General features: G+C 46.6%; 1 protein-coding gene across 1 annotated transcript in view; it reads left to right on the forward strand.

The window, feature by feature from the left end:
- Positions 1–21,171, forward strand: part of FGFR3 (fibroblast growth factor receptor 3) — a 57,307-nt gene extending 36,136 nt beyond the window's left edge. Inside the window, exons 5-17 of the mRNA XM_050895480.1 lie at positions 1,641–1,764; positions 2,192–2,382; positions 7,305–7,449; positions 10,125–10,312; positions 11,217–11,365; positions 11,457–11,578; positions 12,799–12,909; positions 13,089–13,279; positions 14,675–14,797; positions 16,496–16,566; positions 18,003–18,140; positions 18,632–18,737; positions 18,824–21,171. Coding sequence (XP_050751437.1) covers positions 1,641–1,764; positions 2,192–2,382; positions 7,305–7,449; positions 10,125–10,312; positions 11,217–11,365; positions 11,457–11,578; positions 12,799–12,909; positions 13,089–13,279; positions 14,675–14,797; positions 16,496–16,566; positions 18,003–18,140; positions 18,632–18,737; positions 18,824–18,988 — 1,824 coding nt within the window. The 3' untranslated portion in view covers positions 18,989–21,171. The remainder of the gene's footprint in view (positions 1–1,640; positions 1,765–2,191; positions 2,383–7,304; positions 7,450–10,124; positions 10,313–11,216; positions 11,366–11,456; positions 11,579–12,798; positions 12,910–13,088; positions 13,280–14,674; positions 14,798–16,495; positions 16,567–18,002; positions 18,141–18,631; positions 18,738–18,823) is intronic.
- The last annotated feature ends 233 nt before the right edge of the window (positions 21,172–21,404 follow it).

Below are 21,404 nucleotides of genomic sequence, written 5' to 3' on the forward strand. Positions count from 1 at the left end.
ATTTGCATTGAAACTTCCTTGACGGTCTGGTATGTTCAGCTGCAAACTCAGGGTCCAGGCTCTCTGTTCTCAGAGCTCCTTTTACCCTGTAATTGCCACACAGTTACAGAGATGCACCAGGTGGGATGTTGCTTTACAAAAGGTGTGATGTTGGTTCTGCGTTGAGCTCCATCTGTGCTGTCCTGGGTGGGCAGAGGGTGCAGTCAGACCTGACCAGACATCTGCAGCAACTGAGATTTCTGTACAGACTGTTTAGCCACAGCCTCCTATTACCTATAACCTGAAATGAAAGGAAATGCTATATTCAACGGTCTCTGAAAAGTGGGGTGCTCAGCAGTGCTGTTGTCAGGGCTGCAGAGATCTACAAAACTTTGTAAAAATGACTTTTGCTTGCTTATCTTGCAACTAAGCTGTCTAGTCCTATGACTTTAAACCTTCTCTGCAAAATTCTGGCTTTAATTGCAACTTGGCCCTTTAAAGGAGAGCATGTGGATGCAATTTATGTGTAGCAAAAGAGGTTAAATGACTTCATATTTGAGTTCACCTGCTGCAGCAAGAAACCTCCAGGAGCAATTATGCCCTTGTTTTTTCCATCAGCCCTTGACATTCTGTAGCCCAGCATTATTGTAATCTCCTGCTTCTGTGTCCTTGGCATCACCTTCAAAATGTTTAATAAAGTTAAATGTTCTGCTCAGGGCAGCAGAAGGCATCAAATTAATATGCAGAGATTTGGAGAGCTTTCATACGCTATGCATCCTGAAGTCATCTTTGTTACTGTTGGTTGCTTTCTGTATTAATTCAAGATTTGCTTTCCATATCCGTTATTTCCTTTATACTCATCAGAAACAAACGTTCTAGCTGGGATCACAGGGCAGCAGGTCAAGGTGGAGACATGGGTTGTGCTTTCCCTTCTGCTACTGAACAACCAACAACTCTGGACATGAGCCACATCCAGAAAACCAACTAGTATAAAACTTGGTGCCAAAAGAGAAGGGCTGACCAGGCATCCTAGGGACCAGACTTGGGCATGTCTTCTCCTGTTTTTTACAGGGAATTTAGGGGACTAACTCAGTTGTAGACACCCATTTCTGTTCAGACGAGTGCCATGACCTGTTGCCTCCATAGCACACATCTTTAAAATATGTTATAGATGGGGTAAGAAGTATGATTTTTATTGTTTATAGTCATCTCATGGGTTAGATGTAGCAGTTGGTAAAGATCTGCAGATGAGAGTGCAATATTTTGAGGTGACAGTCTCTGGACCAGAGTGGTCTGGCAGAGGGGACCAGCGGATCGGAGTTATCTTAGCTGGTGTCTTCTGAAGCCGTTATTCTAATGAGAGGTGCCACATTCAGCTGTCAGCTGGTTTCATTGTTGTTATTATTGTGGAAGTATCTACAAGTCCCTGTTGCAATCTCAGCGTGTTACATTGTGTTGCACGGTTCCTGCATTGGTCTTAATTCCTTTTCACATTAAGCCTTTAATGACCCTTGAAATGGGTCCTTGTGATGTTCAGGCCTACTCTGGGGTCCATTCATGCTGGCCAAGTGTGTAGAAGCTCACTGATTGTTCACTGATTTGAGTAGTCTGGTGATGATGGCACTTGACCACAAGCTTGATGGTTTGATTTCTTCTTCTAGTTGCGACACCAGCAGTGGAGCTTGGTGATGGAGAGTGTTGTGCCGTCAGATCGAGGAAATTACACCTGTGTTGTGGAGAACAAATATGGCAACATTAGGCACACGTACCAGCTTGATGTATTAGGTGAGATTTCACTGTTTTCCCTCAACAGCTGATCTGTGGTGACTTTGAACAGGTGCATGATGGGATGTGGGAAGCAGGAGCTTGGTTTCTTTCCCAAAGTGCTGGATCATGTGTCTTCTAAAACCAACAACAAGCTTCCTTTTGGCCAACATTTCAGCCTCAGATCTGTGATCAATAGATTACTCAGCTGGTCTACAGAGGGGCCAGAGAAGGAATGGCAGCGCTGAGATTCCTCTTCCATTCCCAGTGTTTCTTCCCTGTTTGGCTTGAGAAGCGCTGGGTAGAGCAGTGGCCAGGACACCTGGGGGGACAATCCCAGTCTGCACCCTTTCTGCTGAAAAGCCAGGAGGATGAAGGGTTCAGAGGAAAATCCTTGCTGGAAGAAGGACAAGTAAATTAGGATTTCCCTCTCTTTTCTGTTTTTCAGAAAGGTCACCCCACCGACCAATCCTGCAAGCAGGGCTCCCTGCCAACCAGACCGTGGTGGTAGGGAGCAATGTGGAGTTTCACTGCAAGGTCTACAGCGATGCCCAGCCTCACATCCAGTGGCTGAAACACGTGGAAGTCAATGGCAGCAAATATGGACCTGATGGGACGCCCTATGTCACTGTGCTGAAGGTTGGTACACGCTCCTTCTTCTCACCCTCAGGGCAGTCCTTCCTCTGCCTTGGTCTCGGTGTTACAGAGATGGTAGCTGTATTGTGGGGATGCTCCTCAAAGAAACCCACTGCCGTACTCATGGCAAGAGAGCTCAGCACTGAGTAAAGGTGCTCGCCATCAATGGAAGCCATAAACTTAATTTACATGTTTGTAAGTAAGCCCTAGACTAGCAGTGCGATGCAAAGCAGAAACTCCCAGCAGAATATGTTCAATGCCACAGTTCCTAGAAGGGTAATCATTATTTAAATCAGATTCTTGGGAGCTCGAGGTCTCATTTTCTGTAATTGTTTTGTGTCTATAAGAAAAAAGCCAAGGACAACTGTTGGGATTGTTCTTTCCTTTAAGCCCGCACAGTGGAGTACTCTGCTTTTTGGAGGGGGTACAGCAAAAATGTCCTAAAGTCGATGTTCCAGACTCTTCTGTTTGCCAGAGATAACACAACTACTGTAGTGGCACAGATAAGCAAAGTAGTTGTAAGAGCTGAGGCAACTGTGAGAAATGCAGCATAATAAAAAGAGAAGCTGTCAGATTGCATTTGACCTAAAATTGTAAAAATAACCTTTTTTTACAGCTTCAATAGAGGTATTTTCGGGGCTTATTAAAATAAAAGGCTCCCAACTAAAACACATTCTTTTCCAAGTAAACACACTGCAGCGTGCACACACTAAATAATACTGAAATACCAGCACCTGAGAGCCAAGATAGTCTTGTTCCAGCCGCTAACGTTTGTGAACATTGCTATTATCCGTGCTCAGGAAAGCCTTTTTCTTACTGAGCAAAAACTCACTTAGAAAGCCTTTACTTTGCTAAAATGCTTTCTTGAAAGGGAACTTCCAGATTACAGCCAGAACAAAGCCAGTGGGTCTGGTTTCCCCTCAACCTATGTAAATATAAAAAGTAGAGAATAGAGAGTGAAAAGCACATTGGACTTTTAAAATATCTTTTTTTTTTTTCCTTTAATAATTAAAGGCATCCTGTGTTGATGTTTATTAAAATATATAGGGCCAAGTGGAGTTTTCCTGGCTCTGCAGTTATAGCTGAAAGCAGATTTTGTGCCTACAGTTTCAAGCTGAGGTAGTCCTGTGCATGGATATTCCCCATGCACATCCTGCTGCACACACCCTTCTTCTCTTTGTATGAAGTTTTAAAAAAAACCCACTTACCAGACAGCATCTACAAAACTGTAACTCAGCCAGATACATGATAATAAAAGCCAGAGACCCTGGAAATAATTACACAGATTGAAATAACAGATTGGTTGGAAGAAATGGTTGGAGAGAGTTCTTCAGGATTGGCAACACGCACTTCTCGCGAGTTGATAAAAGTTTTTATTTTCTCAATGTCTCTCCAAATGTGTTTGAATTATGCATATTTGAATTTCCCCCTGGTTTCACAGCCCAGTACCAAGCTCTGAATAGCTGGCTGTGTCACATGCCATCTAGTATAGTCTCCGAGCTCCGTGTGTGGTCCCCATGGGATAAAGTGCTACCTTTTGGAAGTTTGCAGAGCCACTGTGAACAGTGCCTTGTGTCACAAGCACAAGCTCCCATTTTGCTGTGGCAAAGAACATATAAATAGTCCGTATAAATAGTGTTTTAAAATTAAGTTGGAGCGGCACCGGGGTGGCTAGGTAATTAGAATTGCCAAATACCTTCTCTTCTGTGGACGGCAAAGGCTCTGCATTCCTCGAAGGGGAGCACAGGCAGGCGTTTGAAAGCACAAGTTTTGTTTGGTTTTATTTTTTTGCTGAATAGGACCAGCACACGTCTATTTACTACTTCTGGTTAATCAGGAATGCTTTGAATTGTATTAATGCCAGCATCAGCACTGGGGCATGGAGCATTTCCATTTTGGGATGCATCTTTTGTGCACCAGTACTGGGCCTCTGTGGAGCTGTGTCAGGCCCAGCTTTGCAGGGATTTTTTTTTTTTAATGTGTATGTGCTTGTTTTTTAAAAATAAAGATCTGATAAAATGATCTCACTGTCGTCTTGGGGCCAGTCCGTTGGCTTTATAGGCTCGTTCCCCTCGTGCCACACAGTGCTGTTGCTTTGACCCAGCATCCTGGCCACGCTGCTGGAGCAGGGTGCTGTTAACTGCCCTTCCCTGCCCACAGCTGCTTTAGAAAAGGCTCTCTCCTGCCCAGTGCTGTGGTGCCTGCCGGGAGATAAGGCTTTTTTATCAGCCCGCCCTTCCCTCCTGCTTTCAGGAGATTTTGTGGAGCGTAGGAGCTGCTATGGGGCAGTTTATATACGGGGAGTATCCTGGTCTCCATTGCAGCAAGGGGGAAGGAGAGGTGCCCAGCACATGAAATTCCCCCCTCACATCTAAATGGGGGGGCAAAATCCACCCCAGTCCAGATGGATAAATTGAATGCTGTACTTTCAACCCATTTTTGAAACAGCCTGACAAAACCAAGCCATGACCTGCATCAGTTCCTGAAAGCCTGGGCTAATTTGTGATCAAAGGAAACCCCTTTTTCTTTGCAGAAGAGCACTAAATGCATTCCAGTTACGGAGGGGGGGCTGGCAACACTGTGCCCAAGCTTTGTCCGAGGCTAAATTGTATGTTCTGCATTGAAACATGCCCGGTTTAATTATAAACAAGGCAGCAACAGCAGGCAGGCACATTTCCCCACTAGTCGGGACAGACAAACTTGCCAGCACGTAAGCCTTAGAGATGAGATCAGGTCAAAACCAGTGGTGTTTGTCATCAGACATGGACATTGGGGCTCCTCTCTGATGCCAGCTCTGGGTTCAGTTCCTAATAACCTATCAGATCTGGCAGCCCTGTTGATTTTAATGGGCTGCAAGTCATATTGGCAGGATCAGGCCTTGAAATCGAAGGTACCGAGACTGGGCTGGAGAGCATAAGACCAAAAGTGAGAAGAGCAATTGTTTTATTTTCATTTCCAGAGCTGGAGCTGATATTTTTTCTAGACTTTCCCTAGGCTAATTCTGAGGCCACCCAAAACAGTTGTGCATTTTCAACCAAAATAAAAACAACTGTTTAGGGAAAAAACTGATGTGCTGTTGTGGCAACGTGGAAGAAGAGAAATAAAACCCTTGCTTAAGAGTCTGAAGTTTGTTTGATTTATATGCACCACTTTATTTAGTAAAGAAGAGGCTCCTATAAGCAGTGGAAAAAATTACAGCTAATTTCTGAAAGGCAAAGTCAGCAGCGAGTTTCAGACTGCCACTGCTTATATTTTGTTTCCAAATTCTATTTTGGAATCTGATAATTGAAACAGTATTTGCTGAGCTGGGTTGCAAACACAAATCTCTGCTTAAGCCCTTTCTCTGGTGCTCCTGTCTGCAGAGTTATTAAGAAACTGTAGGGCCTTTGACTGCTGTCAGATGGAGAAGTGGGAAATTGGTCTGTTTTAAAAAAGAAATCGCATGTGTGCCGCTAGTGAAGGGAAGGGCGTTCACTTGCACGTGGTTTGGGGGCCGAATGCAACTTCTCTTCTTCGCCCAGGTCCTGGGTTAGGTCTCTCACCGCAGGGTGAGCCGGGGATGTTGCCACAGCCAAAAAGAAAATAGCCATGAACAGTCGATTCTAGCTAATGTAGGTGCGATGGAGGTATTGTTTGGTTTACTGAAGTTCAGGTTTCTGTCTATTCCTGCAGTCTTGGATCAGTAAAAACGCTGAAGCCGATGCTAACCTAAATCTGTTCAATGTGACAGAACAAGATGAAGGAGAATATCTGTGTAGAGCCAACAATTTCGTAGGCATAGCCGAAAAACCATTTTGGCTCCACATTCGCAAACCAAAACCAGGTAAACCACAGACTCTGTCCCAAGGCCCTGGCAACTGCAAGAATGAGCTATAACATTTTTAAGAAGCTAGTGATTAAAATTACTATTCATTTTGTATTATACCCTGTCAACTGACGCTGAATGGCTTTATCTTATTTTCTTGCTAATTTTTTTTTTTTACAAGAATGTAACGCCTATACAGCAATTGCCATGGAAAAATTCCCACAATAAAATGACTGTCAAATTCTGCTATCAACTCTTCACGCTTTTATTCCTTTCCCTTCCTTACAATTGAGTGCTGATAACAGAATTGCATGTTAATGACCTGTGACATTCAAAGCTCTGGAAAACCAAGCTGTTTCAAGATTTTCACCCATAAAACTGTTATAATCGGTTCTATCCCTTGGAGAAGTAATGGAGAAATAAATATCAACATTGGCTCATGCAAGCAAACATGTTAAATAGAGAGCAGCAGCAATCTCCTGGGCTCTGGGGTTTGACTCCAGCCTAGAGAGTTTGGCTGCTGTGTTGCTCAGTGTCACTGCAGGAAGGTTCCTTACAGGTAGCTTCTTGTTATCGGCCAGAGTTATACTACAGTATCGAGGGCTGTGTAATCAATATATGGCTTTGAGATGCCCACTCTGAAAAAATTCTAAAAAATTGTAGAATTCTGTATTTTTTGATGAACTAATGAACCAAAATGTTTGTATGTTCCTCTGATCAGCACTTGAGTCTTTCCCCACTACATCTCCCCTCCTTTCTCCTTTCTTTCTGTCTTTCCTCTCCTCTTTTACCATCTTTCTTTCCCCACCCCTGTACTCACCCTACTAACCCAAAGTCAGTCATATTGTGGGGGCAATTTTTCATTTGGATGCTTTTGCTTGCATGCTTCTTTAGTGGGACAGAGTAAGAACCTGGTGAAGGGAACTTTTTTTTGCTTTTGACTACAGGTTGCAGAGGGGAATGAATAAATAAATGTGGCAGATGGGCCATTGGAAAAAAACAAACCAACCCACCTTAATCTGCTTTTGAAATTTGCCTGTGGTGTCCTCACACTTGCTGGGAATGTGGCTTATTCTCTGTTTTCCCTCTTTCTATATGTGTGTGTTTTTTTTCCCCGTAGACGGCAGGTGTTAACACAACGGATAAGGAGCTAGAGATTCTGTACTTGCGAAATGTTACTTTTGAGGATGCTGGGGAATATACTTGTCTCGCAGGGAATTCTATTGGGTTCTCACATCACTCTGCTTGGCTGACGGTGCTACCAGGTATTTCCTTCTGTGCTGGCCTCTCTTTCCCTCTCCAGGGTGCCTTGACGTTTTTCTTTAGAAATGCCAAGTTCCTGCAGACCGCCCCTGGCTTGGAAGAGGGGGCATTTATCCAGGGAGGGCTCTCCTCTGGGATTTGCTGCAGACCCCTGTTGCATACTCACAGCTGACACTTTTTGCATTGCATCTCAAGATTTAAATTATTATTGCAGTAATGATGTAAAAAGCCCAGTATCTTTTTGATCTAGGTAACAGAGAGGTGTTCATAGACTCTTTGTTAGGAGACTGTTAAGTGCCAGAATTGGGAGCTTTGTCTTCTTACACTGCCAGTGGGAGAAAGAATCCTCCCCATCAGATGAGCCAGGGCACCTAAATTGTCCATGGACTGTGGATCATCTTATGGAGGAACCTTTCTGTCTAACCTCATATCTTAACCTAAAATTAGATGCATAAGTGTTTGGTGTGAGTACACCCTTCCCTGCCTGTAGCATTATTTCCACTTCATGGATGAACAGGCCAAGATAGCGATCTCAAACAGAAGGTCGAGGAGAGTCATCTGTAGACAGAGCCCAGGAGTCCTGGCTCCCAGGGGCATTGCATGCTGCCTGCTCCAGCTGGGATCGATGAAAGCTGCAGTGGGCTTGAAACCCGAGGCCAGAGTGACCTCACTTTTGTGGTCCTTTCATGTGCAAAGCTCTCATTGACAATGAAGCCAGCACAGAATATGCAACAGAGGGGTCTGCTCTCCAAAAGAGGGGAATAAGGCTGTGCTGTCTCTTCACCTGCAGAATCTGCCTCCGGCTACGGGGCAGGCTTGAGCACGGTCCATGAAAGCACCAGCAATATTCATACTGAATCTCGTGGGTGCTGTGCCTTGCCGAGAGTGCAGGAACAGACCTGGAGTATGTTCAGTAGACCCTTGCTGAAAGGGCACCCAAAATCCTGTACAACCCACTTCGGCTCACCCAGTCATAGACCACATTTGGGTCCATCTGACAACACATCCATCTCGGGATGTGTTTAGGAACCGGAAACTTTGGCATTTCTAATCTTGACTTTATCTGTGCGGGTGATTCGGATGTAATTGCTTTTACTGGGGCTCAAGAAGGTCTCCTCCATGCCTGACCCTGCTGCCGGTGGGATCTGCTGGTCTTTTTTCTGTTTATTTGCCAGCTCTATAATAGCTGATCTGATCCTGTTTCTGCTTCTGCCATCCACTGGATGAGAAATTGTTTATTTTGGTTAGAAGACTAATGTCTCTGTTATTTTGAGAATCTCCTGATACCGTCTCATCCGGCTGTTACGCTGTTGTTAACAATGTATGAATTCACACCTCTTATTTAAGCAAAGAATAAGCAGGAGAAAACCCACCAAAAAACCTGAAGTGGAACTTTATATTGAAGTCAGATGCAGCGAAGGGCAGCCGTCCGTGCAGCAGCAGGCCCCGAAGTGCTACCCACAGAGAGGGTGCAGGATGCAGCCTGTCTGGGGAACCTCTCCTTGTAAACCCCTGTCCACACTACAGGAGGAGAAACGTGGAGCAGAGGGCGAGACGGTGTGAGCCAAGGCAGCAGAGCTGTGGCACTGACCACAGTGCCTGGTCCCGGGAGATCTGGTAACCCTTCCTCGCAGGAGGGATGGCTGCTTGGCGGGATCAAGCCCTGCATAGCTGGCACACAGGCTGGTGCAGCCCCCGATGTCACCGACAGCCCTTTCCCCATATCCCACTGGACACAGCCACCAAAGACCTGACATGGAGCCTGCTGCTGCCAGGGGAAAGCTCCCGCTGCTTGCCGAAGACGCTGCTTTGGGGCAGCGGTGATGTACACAAGTCGTTAGTGAGCTAACCACGCCGGCATGACTTCATTATAAAGTTTCCCACTGCTGACTGTTCCTCTGATGCCAGCATGCCTGTGGGGGACTGAAAACCAGTCCCACCGTGGCTCCTTCCTCTGGTCTATGTGCCTGTCCTGAAAGGAGCAAGGGGAGAAACACAGCTGAGCTTTGCTGGTCCCAAAAAAGTCTTGCTAGCAGGTAGCCACTGCTGATGGGCTCATGCCATCACCCTCCTGGCTCAGCCACCTCTCTGGGCCAGACCTTCCAGCCTTTTCCCAGCAGAACTAAGTTCTCATGAAATAATTATGCAGATTGCTCTCATGAGGCTTTTTCCCTGTGTGATGCCTTACCCCTGGGTGCCCTTTGAGCCCCTTGGTCCCTCAGGGCAGGCACTGGTCTGGTGGAACTCTTTGCTGGAGAAGCCAAATCAGCAAAGTGCAGCAAACGCCAGTCCTGCAGCCTTTGCACATCCGAGGCATCCAGCTATGTGGTGTGGATGTGTGGGGAAAGCAAGATCTGGGTCAGAGGGACAGCACAGACACGTGAACATGCCTTCAGCCTAGAGCAGTGGTTTTCAACCTGTGGGCTGAAGGCTCTTAGAAACCTCAGGGTTGCATCAAAGGGCAGTAAAATTACCCCAAAAAAGGAAAACGAAACTAGTGTTTTAGCTACAGCCACAGGTGGAAAACCACTGGCCTAGGAGAGTCCCTTCACTGAAGTGACTCAGCAAATTGGCGTAGATGAGCAAGTCCTCCCCAAATTCTTTGTGCTGCATGTGTGTAGTTGCGTGCGGGCAGCTGCCCGCCCCATCCTGACTGCCGTCTCTTGTCACCCCGCAGCGGAGGAGCTCATGGAAATGGATGATTCAGGCTCAGTGTACGCTGGCATTCTCAGTTACGGCACTGGCTTTGTTCTCTTCATCCTGGTGCTGGTCATTGTGATTATCTGCAGGATGAAAATGCCAAACAAAAAAGCCATGAACACCCCCACTGTACAGAAAGTCTCCAAATTTCCACTCAAGAGACAGGTAACAGAAAGTAGATACAAGATTCCTATTCCCCCTATGGTCATCCCTCTTTTTTTTTTCCCCCCTCCTTGAAATTTTCTCTCTAGGTGAGAAGCTTTACCAGAAAACATTGCCCAAGAGGGACATGAGTTGGCTGCAGTCTAGGAGTTTAACCCCTTTTATTCGTTTGTTTCTGTTCCAGTGGAGCAGTAGCTGGTGGCAGCTGACTCTGGTTCATGAGCAGCTCCCAAGCAGCCGCATTTCTGTCACCCTTGTCCAAGAGGGGCTGGCAGTGCAGCCGTGGATGCCACAGAAAGTGCATCTTGCAGGGGACCAGTTTAGTCCAGGCTTCCTGGTGGAGCGGGGATTTAGGAAGCAAGAGCGTGTTCAATTGAGCTCAGTCCTGCTTTCACAGAGGTCACTGGTGACTTGAACCAGTTCTCATGGAGGTGGGAGAGGGTCCTCTTTCTCCATGCAGTTAGAGATGCTCTGCTGCCTGTAATTGCAGAGGGGCAGGAGCAAAAGGCACCATGTAAAACCGTATAGTGATGGATACGGATTTCACAGCTTTGGCTGCAAGCTCATGGTGGGCATTTACAGTGCCAGAACAGAAGTCACTCCGTAGCCTGTACGTGCTATGGAGATCCACGTAGAACAAATGAATGGATTGTACCTCCTGCCTGCTGGAGGGCACTGGCCGACCTGTCTCTCCTTTCCACCAGCTAAAAACCTGACCACAGGTGCCTAGATCAGTGCATTTCTGCAAGGATGGGGGGGAGAGGTGGAGGCGGGCGGGGAGCAGATTTTCCATTTAGAAATTACCAATCTTGGGCAAAGATAGCTCAAACCCCCTCAGTGATCCATCTCAGGCACTGCCTTCCCTAGGAATACAGTTGGCAATAACACTTCATTTGCTCTACCCAAGCAGGTGTCGTTGGAGTCCAACTCTTCCATGAATTCCAACACGCCCCTGGTCCGGATCACTCGTCTCTCCTCCAGCGACGGGCCGATGCTGGCCAACGTCTCCGAGCTGGAACTGCCTCCTGATCCCAAGTGGGAATTGGCACGCTCTCGGTCAGTCAACCTACGGGTCGGGGTCCCTGTGCCTGCCGGTAGTGTCACCACCCTGGTACCCACTAACGTGCCTGCTTGTTCCTCCCTCCAGGCTGACCCTGGGGAAGCCGCTCGGCGAGGGGTGTTTTGGCCAAGTGGTGATGGCAGAAGCAATTGGGATTGATAAGGACAAGCCAAACAAGGCTATCACGGTTGCTGTCAAGATGTTAAAAGGTATGGGGAGTCCACAGAGGACAGAACAGCATATTGCACTGGGGTTTCCTTTCGTTCTCTGTCTTTTAAGTCTATTATACAAACAGATACAATAGAAGAAAGCAAGAACAGCCTTTCTTCCCCTTCACCCACATAGCCTGGGGGTGAGGGCTGTCTCCTTGGAGAGCACTTAAAAGTGCAACTCCCCTCAGAAAGAGGGACTGGGAATTAACCCAGTTCTCTACCAAGGGGTAATAGCATCCCTGAGAAGAAGGGGAACCCCCTTCACTTCTAGCCAGCTCCATGAATCAGCCCACTCCTTACTCCTCCCATAACCAGCGCTGCCTGTTGTAGCAAAAGCTTATGCAGCAAGCTCAGGTGGAGTTTGGAGAAATTCAGTTGACAAACTCCTTCTTGAGGAGTTTCTTCATTGAAGAAACTTGATCCCAAACTCCTTAGAGGCTAAAGGGAGGCCAAAAATGGGGGAGTTGCTGGGCATCTCCGGATAAGTCTCTGTTTCCCATCCTTCCCCTGCGCACAGTAACTACAGACAACACAGACAAAATCACCCTGAGGAGTTCAGCTGGAGCAAGCAGGGCAAATGCTCCAGCAGTGAGCAGCCCGGGGTTGAGGTTGTATGGGGTGACATCTTTAAAAAAAATCGTATTTCTTATGAGACAAGGATTAATTTAATTTACATTTCCTTCAGTCCATTCTGAAGTTGTTTCTGGAAGCAGGAACATTTCCATCTTTCCAAACCAAAGCATTAATTTGGGGAGGTTTTCCTCCATTTTTCTACTTTTGTAGAAAAATTGCAGCTTTCCATGCAAAAAATACATTCCTTCCTGTAGCCCCTTTCCCAGCTCTGACCTTCCACCGTCCTTAACTCTTTGCCCCTGAAGACGAGGGAGGGAAACAATCAGAAAAGGAAAATGATCACAGGTACCAAAGCTGACTTTTTAATATTTACCAGGATGAAACAGAAGGTGAAAGGCTTTATTGATTTCCATATGAACATTTATCTCCATTTATTTGGGTTTTTATCCTTTTTTTATGGTAGTAGGTTTCGGTTTTATTTTGATTCTTCTTTCCGAAGTAGAATAAAAACAAATACTGCCATATTTTGAGTACTGTTTCCCCATCAAAGTTCCACATGGCTATGCAGCAGTTGTATTAACTACTTCCCAAAATGCTTATTTTCTTCCTGACATTTTTGTGCTTTCCTCTCTTGCTTTCTGCAGATGATGCCACAGACAAGGACCTTTCTGATCTGGTCTCTGAGATGGAAATGATGAAAATGATTGGGAAGCATAAAAACATTATTAACCTCCTCGGTGCCTGCACACAGGACGGTAGGTAGCAAAGCAGCCCGGTACTCGCAGGGTGGTGGGAGGCTCAGGTTTGACTGTCCCTTCTATGCAATTACTCACTGGCTGCCCAGAATGTCCCAGATGAGATTTCGGTGGTCAGCCTAGCCCCCAGGCAGCACATGCTGTTCCTCCGCTGGATGCTGATGTGCTCTCGCTCGCAGGACCGCTTTATGTGTTGGTGGAATATGCGTCGAAGGGGAACTTGCGGGAATACCTCAGGGCACGTCGCCCACCTGGCATGGACTATTCCTTCGACACCTGCAAGCTGCCCGAGGAGCAGTTGACATTTAAAGACTTGGTTTCCTGCGCCTACCAGGTGGCCCGGGGCATGGAGTACTTGGCATCTCAGAAAGTGAGTTGAGAAACCTCATTTGGTAGAAGCGTTGGTCAGTCTCCTGTGTTCAAAGGCATGCAATGCTGTGTGTGTGTGTAGGACAACCTCGGGCAAAGCGTTGCAGGCTTCTCCCTTATGAAGTATTCTGGGTTTTTTGCTGGAGGCTTCATTCGTATGCAGAAGTTCCCGTATGCTGGCTGCATCCATGAACCACGCAGCTGTACAGCCCTCACTGTCACCTGCAGGCCCGTTAGCATCCCCAAAATGCGTATAAAAGCACAAGCAACCCAGACCTTGGTGCCTGTCCTCACCAATTCAACCTCTGCCACTTGTAGAGGTAACTGTCTTTCAGATGTGCGATCCTGAGGCTTGGGCAGCAGTGGTCAGGGTGAACATCACACCAAGTTGTGAGCTTCCACTGTGGGAGACGTTACGTTAGACAACAGTCAGGAGCTGCGTGCACCCCTGTGCCCCCCATCTCCCTTCTGAGATCGCTAAAGATGCAGAGCACTCAGGAGGAAGCTGAGATCCTGGGTGTAGCTCCTGTGTTTGGGGCTGTCACCAGCACGCATAGGCCCAGTGGGACTGGAGCTGGCAGTGGATTTGGCTCGATGCATGGCCGTGCCCCGGATGCTCCCTGGGGAGCGCTTTGCTGGCACTGAGCCGGCTGCTGCGTTTGCTTACATCATACCCTGGGATTAGTCCTGATTTACCCTGACATCAGCAAGTGGAGAATCAGGCTTTGGGTTCACCAAGCTATGCACCAGCCGGCATGACCTCTTTTTGCAGGCAGGGAGCACTACGGCAAGAGCAAGTTCAGCTCCAGATGTCAGATGTGTTTGTCCTGTGACCGCAGTTCAGGGTGGATGGTTCGTGGTGGCTTTAAACTCCCTTTCTGCACAGTGCAGGCTAATTTAGCTTCTTTCTCAGCTAACAACTGTGATGTTGGGGCTTGGACTAGATGACCTTTAGAGGTCCCTTCCAACCCAAACCATTCTATGATTCTGTGTCTTTTGGATGCATTGGGGATGTCTTAATTTGAGGATTTTTTTTCCTTGAAACATCAGCCTGCACTCCCCTTTCTGGAGGAAGCAGGGCAGAAAGACAGCTTCACATCCCAGTAGGCACCCACAGAAGAGGAGGGTTGGCTTTCTCATCTGTGCATCCCCTTTGGAGAGAAAAGGCGCGTGGCTGTGTCAGCACTGAGGCCACCGATTAGGTGTTGCTAAGAGGTGGCTCCCACCGAGCATGCATGATGGGGCAGTGACACAGAAAGCGAGGAGTTAAGCAGTGCCCACAGCTTTATGAGCTTGGGAGTCAATGAAACGGCAGCTCATAAACCACACGGTGCTGTTGGTTCCAGGCGCGAGCAGCTAACAAGCTCTTATTTATTGACTTGCTCACCTTTCACAGTGCATTCATCGCGACTTGGCAGCCAGGAACGTGTTAGTCACTGAAGACAATGTGATGAAAATAGCTGATTTTGGCCTCGCTAGAGACGTTCACAACATCGACTATTACAAGAAAACCACCAATGTAAGTACAGAGCTGCCAAGCACGTGCAGTTCTCCTTCTGGCAGGGAATTCGGTCATCCCTGCAGCAAGTGGCCCTTGTCCCACATCTCCCTTTCTAGAGGGGCTTAGGAGGAAGAAATCTGCCGGTGGCCTCACCTAGTGAGGGACTGTAGATAGGCTGGTCCCCACCATCCGTTTTCTTCCTGACAGATAGTGCTGCTGCTAGCAGCTGGTTATGAGGTCTCAGCTCTAGCCAGGAGGCTTTAGACTAAGAGAAACCAAGGGTTTTACCAAAGGGGAATGGAGCACTTTCCAGTCTGCTGCAGTACTGTTCGTAAAGTTCCCAAGGAGCCAACCTCTGGTCCCACCAGAGCCCTTGAGGGATTCCCAGAGGAATGTTACTATTTGTATTCCTGGAGCTACCTGGCTTTCATGCATGTCTCTCTCTTTTTTACAACTGAGCTCCTTGACTCCACTGCCAAAGGTGAGAAGATGGTCCCAGCCAAGGGCTGAGTCGTGGAGCCATTTATATTTTCTCTAGGGATTAATTTAGGAATGAAGGGCTAGAGAGACAACCCGTGTCATGGTTCAAAGCCCTGCAGCAGATGCTGAGCTCTGGGCAGTCCATGGGACATCCTTCCCATCGCTGCCGCACTGCAGAGAACAAAGCACGTCCCAGTGCTCTGCAGGGAAAGAGCAGAAGCCAGAACTACAACATAGTGTGGAGATGGCAGTGGAAGAGGTTGAGGGTACTGCAGAACCTGAGAGTCTTGCAACTGCAAGGGGTCTAAATGTTTAGGCAGTCCTACAAAGCCTACCATGCCCATACTGATCCTTTCCAATATCGTATCAGAAATCTCTCTTAATTGCCAGGATTTCTTAATCATAAATTAATAAAAATTCTTGGGAATTTTAATCGTAAATCAGATGGATTTTCCCTGTTTCAGCTGTGTTGGACAGCTGAGAGCATAATCCCATTTGTGCATCCTGCCTATGTCCCATCTCTGGTTGTCTCCCCCGGTAAGACAGTGGGTCAGAAGAGGACAAAGCCCTCCCATAGCCAAATTATGCCTCAAATACAAACCAGTCCTTTCTCACTCCCTCCAGGGGCCAAGCAAAGCCCAAAAGAATTATGATTAATCTAGTCTTTCTAATCTTGTATTTCTCACATGTGACAGCCCATGTTTATGACCCTGATGTAGGATGTTCCCCTGGAAACCTGGGATCAGGCCTCCTCCTTTAGCCTCCAGCAGGATCAGGGTTTGTTTCTTAGAGGATCTGGCCCTTGCCTTCACTCTTGGAAATTTCCCTTCGAGTTCAGCCTAAGCTGGGTTTGGACTTGGAGTCAAACTGCTTCTTCCAACGAAAGAGACGGAAAGTGGTGTCCCGTCTTCTGCTGCAGAGCTCACTGCATTTATGAGCAATGGATGCTGTTCCCATGCAAAGATTTAGATGCTCTGATACGTTAAACCTGCCTTGGCAGTGAAATACAGTCCTCTACAGAGAGCGTTTACTGCAAAGATTGTCAGCGAAGATCCAGGGATCAAATGCTCTAATCTGTTTATATGTGGCCACTACCGCTTTGCCCAGTGACCGGGAAGGCAGATGTGGTTGTTAATGAAAATATTTCAAACTGGATTAGAAAAGAAGATTCAGATGGTGCCGTTGTGGCTGGGGGAATATGCTGATGGGATGTTCCTATTGTATTCCTAATTACAGGGTCGGCTGCCTGTGAAATGGATGGCTCCAGAAGCCTTGTTTGACCGGGTCTATACTCACCAGAGCGATGTGTAAGCATACCCGCACTTTTTAAAAAAATAAAATGATGGGAAATCAACGCCTATAGTATCTTAAAGACAAACATACTGCTAAGCACGAGCAGGGCTCGTTCGCTGCTGAGGTGCCAGGGGATGCAAAAGCAAAGGAATCAATTCCAAGCTGCAGCTTTGCACACGTGGTTTTATTTTACTGTTATCTAGTTGCTTTCATCCAAGGATGTCTAGTGAGCTGCTGAGAAATTATTGGAAGGTAGGCAGGTATTTCTTGTCCAGTTTATAGATGAGGTGATTCATCCTGCAGTGAAAAAAAATTGTGCAAAAAAAACCTCCATGCAAAAAAAAATTACCCTCAGCTTCCTCCATGCTTTGCCCCAGACAGTTAGCTTCAGAGGATTACATGGGATGAGCTTGAAATATTCTGTCCGCCTTTAGTAGAGTTGATCACAGAATATTCAACAAATATATTCTCAGATTAATTCTGCCGCTTCATTTATTTACCTTTATTTTTCTTAATCCTGTCGTGTCCATTTTGGTGCCTCTGCACAGTAAGCAAACAGCAGAGCCCGGGTTACATGTAAATCTGTATCCCATCCGAACTTTGCAAGGGCTGAAGTAGCTCAGCATGCGCACCAGCTTTTTTATTTCAATATTTGGTTGATAATGGCATTTTTACAATAATTCAGCAGCCAGCCTGCCTGCTCCCCGCGGCTCGCCGCTTGCAATTGGACAAATGAATCTTTTCTATTTCTGTATTTTTCACATACTTTGGCTTTTATTGATCTTAAATCATAGTTTCCATGCTTAGGTAATGCTGCAGCAGGCATGACAGATAAATCAAAGCTAGAGAACAGGAGAGCAAGCGTGCGTGAAAGCGAAACAGAGACAGATAATCCTTGTTTTTAAAAAGAAAACGAAGAAGGCAAAAGATATTTTTGAAAAAGAGGACTTCTAACCAGAGCGCAGCTGTGGGACTGGAGTGTGTAACATTAGTGCTCCACTGATTTTTGTTGGGGTATTTTTCTCCCAGCTCGGCCAGTGAAATGAGTGTCGTAACAAGCAAGTTTTGGTATCAGCTTGCACAATTAGTGGCCTGTGGTTCCAAGCCTGCAATTCAGTGAAGCTGTGCATGAATAATTTGATTTGTTCCATTCAGTGGAGCTGGTGGAAGACCTAACAAAGAGCTGGGGGTGATAGATGGGCTGTCACCTATCTGATTAAATGCTCATTTCAATTTCAGACTTGGTGCCTGGGATTTCTTTGCTATTGAGTTGGATCAGCAGAGATCTCCAAGTAACTAGTAAAAATGGCCTAGGCAATTAGTCATGCTATTGATGACTTTGTTAGCTATGCATGGCTGCACAGAAATAAAGCTGAGCGGTGGGGAGGGGATATGGGGGGGCTTGGAAAAAAAGCTCATTGAATTTTAAAGATCTTTCTTTGGTTTCCAGCTGGTCTTTTGGAGTGCTACTATGGGAGATCTTCACTTTGGGAGGGTCTCCGTACCCGGGAATTCCTGTTGAGGAACTCTTCAAACTCTTGAAGGAAGGCCATCGGATGGACAAACCCGCAAACTGCACCCATGATTTGTGAGTGTGTGATGGGGGGTGACCTCCTCGCCTTGCTCCCCCTTCCCTCTGCATCCAAATACCACCCCAGGCCGTGGTTTGGGCTGTTGGGGCATCCCCGCTATGAGATTGTGCCGCCATCTCCACGTAGGCTCACCCACCTCGACTCATTTCGGCTCAGCCCATGACTGCTGAGTGACGTAACGCGCCTGCCCTCATTTGGCGGGTGGCGAGTTGGGGTTGTAGCTCTGGTGTGTCATCTTTAGGACAGATCCTCCTCCTGCTTTGAGAGTGCGGACACGCATGAGATGATCAGTAACGAGGAGCATGGCTCCACAAAACCCTCCCACAAAACTCTCCTCCTCCCCCCCAGCTGGCCACGCACCAAAGCCACCATGGCTGAAGTTGCGTTGGCCATAGCTGTCCTCTCAGGTGATTTGGGGGTGGGTGGGCAGGTGGGTGGGCGCCGCTTAGCCCAACCATGGGTGACAGTCCCCTCTCACCTCATGCAGGTACATGATCATGCGGGAGTGCTGGCATGCCGTCCCCTCGCAGCGGCCCACCTTCAAGCAGCTGGTGGAAGACCTGGACAGGGTCCTCACCGTGACGTCCACCGACGTGAGTGTGGTGGGGTGGGCACGGGGAGGGGTCACTCGGTCCCCGGCGGGTGGCACCCAGCGTTGATGGGTCTGTCGCCCTGGCAGGAGTACCTGGACCTCTCGGTGCCCTTCGAGCAGTACTCACCAGCCGGCCAGGACACCCACAGCACCTGCTCCTCGGGGGATGACTCGGTCTTTGCACATGACCTGCTGCCCGATGAGCCCTGCCTGCCCAAGCACCCCCCTTGCAACGGCGTCATCCGGACGTGAGGACCCCTCCGGGCGGACGGACAGACAGATAGACGGGCAGGCAGCGTGCCCATGGAGGCGCGAACGTGGGGCGCCGAGGACGAAACCGTAGTGAAGGATCTTCCAGTGGAACTGCGTGGTGGTGCCCGGAGATTTGTGTTGTCGAGCTGTTCAGGGTAAAAAGGAAAAAAAATTAACTTTTTTTTGGTTGGTTTTTTTGTTGGTTTTTTTTTCCCCGTTTGCTGTATAAAAAGTCAAGAAGCACTGTTTGGCCTGAAGGAACTAATCTATTGCCAAGATGATCTATCATATATGATTTTTTTTTTTGGTTTATTTTTCATTTGGCGTTTTTTTTTTTGTTACTAAGCAGAATGTTGAACCTGGGGGATGCTGACCTCCCAGCCTCCGCACTTGCGTTTCGAGTGCCAGAGTAGCCGTTCTGTGCCTGCAATACGAAGAAGAGAAAAAAAAGATCTTCCTTTTTTTAAAAAAAAAAAACACAAACAAAAAAAAAGTGTAAAGAATGTAGAAATTCTTTGCTTATGCAATCTGTACATGAACCTTTTTGGTGGAGCTGAAAAGCCACGTTGCCTGCAGGGATTCATATATTTATAAAAATATCTATATTTTTGTTGTCGTCGTTTTTATAGCTTCATGATCATACTGCCCAGCTACATAGAAGGAATCCTTTTTGGAAGAAGAAAAAAAAAATCAAGTAAAATGCAAATCATCATGGAGAAAGGAAAAAAAAAAAAATATAAAAAGACGGTCAAGTCATCTGAAATGGCGGCGCTTTGGCCGGGCTCGGCGGCCGCCGGCCCTTGCACTGGGCTGGGAGCGATGGGGCCGTGCCGAGGCGGGAGCAGCCCCCAGGGACGGGCAGAGACCCAGCGGCGGCCGTGGGGGTCCCCGGGGAGGAGAGCATCACCCATCTGAGAGCGGCGGGGGACCTGGCTTCTGGGTGCCCACACGGCATCTCAAGCCACATCCCAACCTTTGGGAACAGCCGTTTTGGGGAAAAAAGTCTTGCTTTTGGGGGTTTGCATATTGTTGCTTGCCAAGGGTGAGCGGGAGGGGAGCAGCTCCTCCATCCACCCCTCGACGCCAGCGGTTTGGCTCCATCTATGTGCAGTGACTCGGAGAAAGAAGTTACGGGTACCTGTAGGCAAGAGCCTTTAACTTATATCAAAAAGGTTTATTCCAGAGAATCTGTGTATATATCTATAAATATATCCTGTATATATATAAATAAATATATTAAAAAAAAAGAATGTATAATACTAATGCAACATAAAGCAGTACTGAGAGAGAGTCTCAAAATATGAGCATTGCAATCTAGGATATACTGATCTGGGCAAAAGAAAAGATTTTTTGTTTGTTTGTTTTATATCTTCACAGTTTTGTTTTAAAAATTGTACCTTAACATGTATATTTGTAAAGTTATTTATAGACATTAACATATCTGTTCATCGGTTTAAATAGCGTAGCGTTACTGTAAACTTTAAATTTCACCGAGCTTAAGGGTGTTTTTCTTAACTTATTAAAAATGGAGAAAAAATATATTAATCAAGTTTTTCTTTTGTGTTTATGGGAAATATTGAAAGAATGTATAGATGTACAGTCCTTTAACAAATTACATTTAATGTTATAAATATATATATATGTATTCATTAAAAAAATATTAGTTTATCCTGGATTGCAGTGAGCAAAGGTAAGTTTATTTTTCAATACATCACCAGTGGTTAAACCAAACAAATAGCAGCAGAGAGATGATTTTTACATATTTCAGAAAAACAGGGCCAAGAATTCTTCCATCAGTTTAACCACTGTGCGTTAAGGGGGCGTGGGTGTTTATTTTTCTATTTTCAAATGAAGGTATTCTTTGTGGTCGATTTAATAAGTATGCAGCAAAGCGAAATGTTGACTTTGGATGATGCGGGGTAATTTTTTTTTCCCCATGCCAGTACCGTTGTATTTTGGGCTTCAGAAATGCCATGTGAGCAAAATAGCAAGAAGAGTGACACTGTTTGCAGGAGAGGTGCAACGACTGCGTAATTCTTTTGCACCTAACACATTGGAAAATGCCAGTGATGCCTGATTTTCTGTGTTTAAAATGCTGTGCTGTTTTCTTTGTCAGTGTCAGGTAGCTGTTTAAAACCACAGGAGTGAACTAGGGAATTTTAGCGTGGATCAAGCTGACAAGGGGGGCGATTTGGGCTGGGGTTTTTTTGTGGGTGGGAGTTTCTTTGTCCAGAAGACTTTATCTACTACCACGAAGAGGAAAGGCAAATTGCATCCTGAATTCTTTCTTTCCATTTTTCTCTGGTGCATATTACATATCAATGTTTCAGAATAACAGGATGACAGCATCTCATTTTAAGATTTTTTTTTTCGTCCTTAGAGCCACAAAATCCTTATCCTAAAAAAAATAATTTAT

The sequence above is a fragment of the Gymnogyps californianus genome, chromosome 4 (assembly GCF_018139145.2).
Source record: "Gymnogyps californianus isolate 813 chromosome 4, ASM1813914v2, whole genome shotgun sequence".
Classification (NCBI taxonomy): domain Eukaryota; kingdom Metazoa; phylum Chordata; class Aves; order Accipitriformes; family Cathartidae; genus Gymnogyps; species Gymnogyps californianus.